Source organism: Fukomys damarensis, unplaced genomic scaffold (assembly GCF_012274545.1).
Source record: "Fukomys damarensis isolate Sample0158 unplaced genomic scaffold, DMR_v1.0_HiC HiC_scaffold_13, whole genome shotgun sequence".
Lineage (NCBI taxonomy): Eukaryota > Metazoa > Chordata > Mammalia > Rodentia > Bathyergidae > Fukomys > Fukomys damarensis.
In genome coordinates, this window is record NW_022900925.1 from 9,674,447 (window position 1) to 9,679,132 (window position 4,686).

Consider the following 4,686-nt stretch of genomic DNA (forward strand, 5'->3'; position numbering starts at 1 on the left):
GGGGGTGGGGGGTGCTCAGAAATATTTCTCAGAGCTGAGGCACTAAGATGGCCGCCTTGAAATTATTTTTAAAACAACCCCCCCCTCCAGCACCGCCACCCCTTCCATAAAGAAAGAGGGGGGGAAATCCCCTTTTAAAACAAAATGGCTGGCTTAATATTTCATTTTCAACCCCCCCTCCATTTTCCCTGTTACACCCCCATCTTCGGGGGTGCTCAGAAATATTTCTCAGAGCTGAGGCACTAAGATGGCCGCCTTGAAATTATTTTTAAAACAACCCCCCCCTCCAGCACCGCCACCCCTTCCATAAAGAAAGAGGGGGGGAAATCCCCTTTTAAAACAAAATGGCTGGCTTAATATTTCATTTTCAACCCCCCCTCCATTTTCCCTGTTACACCCCCATCTTCAAGCCCTTACCCAGAAACCCACACATTTCTCCCTTTTTTCATAACTGATTAGTACACAGATTAATAGAGATATTTTCCTTGTGTAGTGGTGTGTGTGTGTGTGTGTGTGTGTGTGTGTGTGTGTGTGTGTGTGTTGGGGGGGCATGAAGGATTTCTGCATAAAACAAAAATGGCTGCTGTGACTAACTCCCCCCATATAAAAATATTTAGGGGGGGCATTAATCAGTACTCATGCTCAGTCTGACATCAGCATAAATTGTTAAAGGTTAACTAGTTAGCTACTAGTCCAACTAAATTGAATTTTTTTCTTTACTAGTCTCTTCCTTTCCACCTCCCTTCTCTAAAGACAAGCTTTTTTTTTTTTTTGAATACTTCAGAAGGGAGTGGTTTGATGTGAAGGTTTTTTTTCCCCTTCAGGCATTGAAAAGGAAAAAGATGAAATATATGTTTATATATAACTCTGTTGCTACATACCTCATTGAAGTCGAAATGCATTTAATTGTGTACATATCTTTTAAATGAGAAGCGGTACTGGATTTTTTTCTTTTTTAGAAAAAGTGACAGAAATCCTAGTGACTTTTGGGGGAAGAGATATGAATAGATACAATGATTGAGTTTTTTTCAAAGGAATCCATGTTTGATTCTCCCCTTTGCCCAGCCTTTCAGTGATTTGTAATTGTAATTTTTATCTTCACTCTTTTCCCCTTTTCCTTGTCGACTCCTCTCTTAATTGCTTGCATGTAAAATTCATCTGGTTTGAGAAATTAATTTGGTGGTAAACAAAACACATTTTTAGAATAAAGAAGAAAAAGTATGAAGGTTGTGAAATTATTTTCTCTTTTCTCCTGTTTCAGTATATTCCCCTTCCTCCATGATCTCCAACAGTGTTAAAGCAGAAGAAACTGAGGTATCCAGAAAGAGAAAAGTAACTGGGACTGAGAAAAAGAAAGAGGTAGGGATTACACTCAGGCATTTTCATCTAACTTGCTGACCATGATTTCCAACTGTACCTCAGCATTTATTTTAAAGTGGTACCAGGAATCAGATGTCACTTAAGTAGCTTTCTCACATAGATATTTGATCAGAGAGGTCTAGACATAAAACTTACCAATAGAGCAGAGGAAAGAAGGCACATAGCTCACTTCTATCCTTTTTTGTTCACTCTTTCTTTTTTTTTAACAATAAAGAAGTTTTTTTTGAGGGGGGCACAGGCACCAAGATGTTCAACCGGGAATCCAGTCATGCCAGGAGCTGGTACACAGCCTCAGCTTTGCTATGGGATACAAAAGAATTGTGATGACTGGATTTGCAACTACTGCTAACAGGCCCACAATTGAATGCAGGTCTAGAAGTTTGGCTTTCACAAGTACAGTCTACAAAAAGACTTATTACAGCCATTGTTGCAACCCATGCAGGATATACATACTGTGGTCTTGTGTTGCCCATGCTTACAAACAAGTGGGTCCATCTATTACCCAGACAGTTTTCATCCTCGGGCCTTCACATCATATCTGCCTCTCAGTGTGCTCTCCTCAGTGTGGATATATACAGGATACCTCTGTATGACCTGCATATTGGCCAAAAGATTTATAGAGAGCTATGGAAGACAGGAATGTTTGAACACACATGTTTCATTATTCCTGTACTGGTTGGAGCTCTGAGTGAGTCAGGAATTTTGAAACCTCTTCAGTAAATATCTACTAGAGCCTAGTAATCTCTTTGTTGTTTCTTCTCATTTCTGCCATTGGGGTCAAAGTTTCTGTTACTGTTACTATGATGAATCCCAGGGGGAGAACATCCATTGAATGTCTGTAATTCCAGCTACCTGAGAGGATTAGGCTGAAGGATCACAAGACAAAGGCCAACCTGGGCAATTTAAACTTAGCAAGACTCTTTCAAAATTTGTTTTTTTAAAAGGGCCAGGGATGTAGTTCAATGACCGAGTGCTTGCCTAGCATGTATGAGGCACTTGGTTCACCTGATTCTCTCCATTTTTGATGTGGTCCATGTTTTGATGATAATTCATCGAAACATATCTTCCCAGCTATGATAAGCTCTGTTCCTTGCAATATATTCTGAACAATGACTCTACAACATTTACAGCCTGGCTATTCTCCTGCATGCTTTTCTTAAGAAAACACTCTTGCATTCATCTCAGTCATATCTACATATGATGCTCTGCTGTTCAGGATGGAGCTTCATGAACTTGGTTGTGTCCAATGAGTTTTTCTTTTACCTTTGAGTGGAAATCATAAGAAGAAAAATCATCTTCAGCTGAAGGCCTCAAAATAAATAAGAATTTATAATGGTTTCAGTCCATAGTCAGCTGGCTCCAAGGCAGGGCAGCATGCAGAGGGACATCACAAAAGAAAAATAGCTCTTGGTGTGGCAGTGAAAAGCAGGGGCAGGGGGGAGACACCCTTTTCTTAACTTTAGTTTCCTCCCATTCCTTTGACCTCCTTTGGCCTCTTCCCTTGCTTCACACTGCAGACCTATAAAATCATCTCTCTTTTGGGTCATTTCTCTACATCTCAGGTGTAACTGCCAGCCCCTCAGGTTTTTTAGTGGGCATCCTAAGGAGTAAGCAGCAACCAAAAAGTGTTAGAGACAAGAGAACAATGTACAAATTTTTGTTTATAAGGCTAAAATGTTTTTTTACTGATGTTTCCCCTACACTAATGAATGCTATTGAACATTGTTTCCATCTTGTTTTTTAACCTGGCCTGTGGAATGCACCCATATCATTGGTATACTGAGTAGAACTTCCCATGCCATGTGATTTAGCGCTTTTCTCCTCTCTGTGTCTGCTCATCTGTCTAGATACCCCCTATTTCTGGGTTTCTCTGTACATGTTTCTATTTTTCACTGTCTTTCTCATCAATTTGACCCTCAGGCTCCAACACCTCAAAGTGACTGTCTTCTGTTTACTTCTGTCTTCTGGTGTCTGGCCTCATATGGCTCTTCCTCATATGTGCCTGACTCCCCACTTCTTTTTCCAGTTCTCTCTGTTGCACTGTGGATTGTACAGAGTCTGGGAAGTGTCTTCACATGTGTTTGGACCACACTTCACATGTGTTTGGACCACACAGCACATCAAGTGCACCGGTTTCTCTGCCTTGTGCCCTCTCCCTCTGTGCCAAGCACTTCGGCCTGCCTGCCACATGTGCCACAATTTGTAGGTGTGGGTGGCCACGTGTATCCCTGTGAAGACTTCATTCTCTCTTGAGTGTGCTTTACATATGGATTTGTTAATTTGCCAGATTCTTTCCTTGTTCATCCCCGCCTCTGCCTGTCTGCGTCTCTGGCCAGCCAGCTTGCTTGCCTACTTGCTTGCTCTCTTTTCTTTTCTTTTTTTCCCTCCCTATTGACCCCTTGATTTTTCATCTTCTTTCCTTGTTTCTGCCTGCCTTTCTACCTGCTTCCTCCTGTTATGGTGTCTGCCTGACTCCCTGTCTGCTTCTCCCTGACTGGCTGGCAGCCTCTTTCTCTTTCTGGTTGTCTGTTTCTCTGGCTGTTTGCCCACCACTCTCTCCAGCCATCTGTCTCCCCGCCTGCCTGTCTCTATCACTTTTTTAGCCTGCATCTCTTGGTTTGTGTACCTTCCAGGCCCTGCCCTGGCTCCCCATCATGTTTACCTCTTATCTTGCCCTTCTACTTGTCATTCCTATTTATCACTGATAAGATCATCATTTTTCCTTGCCTCCCTTTAGATCTGTCTTCTTGCCGATCTACCCGATTTGCTTGCCTACTGTTCCAACTGTTTAATGCCAGTATCTTTTCACTCTTGGTATGTATTAGCTTTTTGTCGCAAAGCTTCTGCTATGCCAGCATCCATCAATGGGGAGGGTCTCTCTTTCCAGTCTGTCAATAATCCCCTTGCCCCAAAATCTTAACTGCCTTCATTCCATATCCCCTACTCTGCCTTCCCTCACACATGCCTCTATTTCATTTGTCTCTTTTTCTAACTTTCTGTTTCTTCAGATAGTCTGCCTGCCTTACTCTTTTTGCTGTTTTCCCAGTCTCTTGATATTTTCCTGCCTTTTTGCTGTTTGCTTGGCAGGTTCTTATACTGTCCACATCTTTGCTTGATTTATTTATTTTCTTTCCTTTCCTTTTTCCCCCAGTGAATTTTTTAAGACATATACATGATATAAAATTTTAAAAGTACTGCTGGGCATGGTGGCACATGCCTCTAATCCCAGTACTTGGGAGCCTGGGGCAGGAGGATCACTGTGAGTTCGAGACCAGCCTGGGCTACATAGTGAGTTCCAGGTCAGTC

At 42.0% G+C, this 4,686-nt stretch overlaps 1 protein-coding gene and 1 pseudogene across 1 annotated transcript in view; both read left to right on the plus strand.

Moving 5' to 3' along the window:
• Nucleotides 1–1,266: 1,266 nt before the first annotated feature.
• Naa38 (N-alpha-acetyltransferase 38, NatC auxiliary subunit) overlaps nucleotides 1,267–4,686 on the plus strand; it is a 28,391-nt gene continuing 24,971 nt past the window's right edge. The window contains exon 1 of the mRNA XM_010614917.3: nucleotides 1,267–1,359. Coding sequence (XP_010613219.1) covers nucleotides 1,279–1,359 — 81 coding nt within the window. The 5' untranslated portion in view covers nucleotides 1,267–1,278. The remainder of the gene's footprint in view (nucleotides 1,360–4,686) is intronic.
• LOC117285836 lies at nucleotides 1,401–2,262 on the plus strand (annotated as a pseudogene).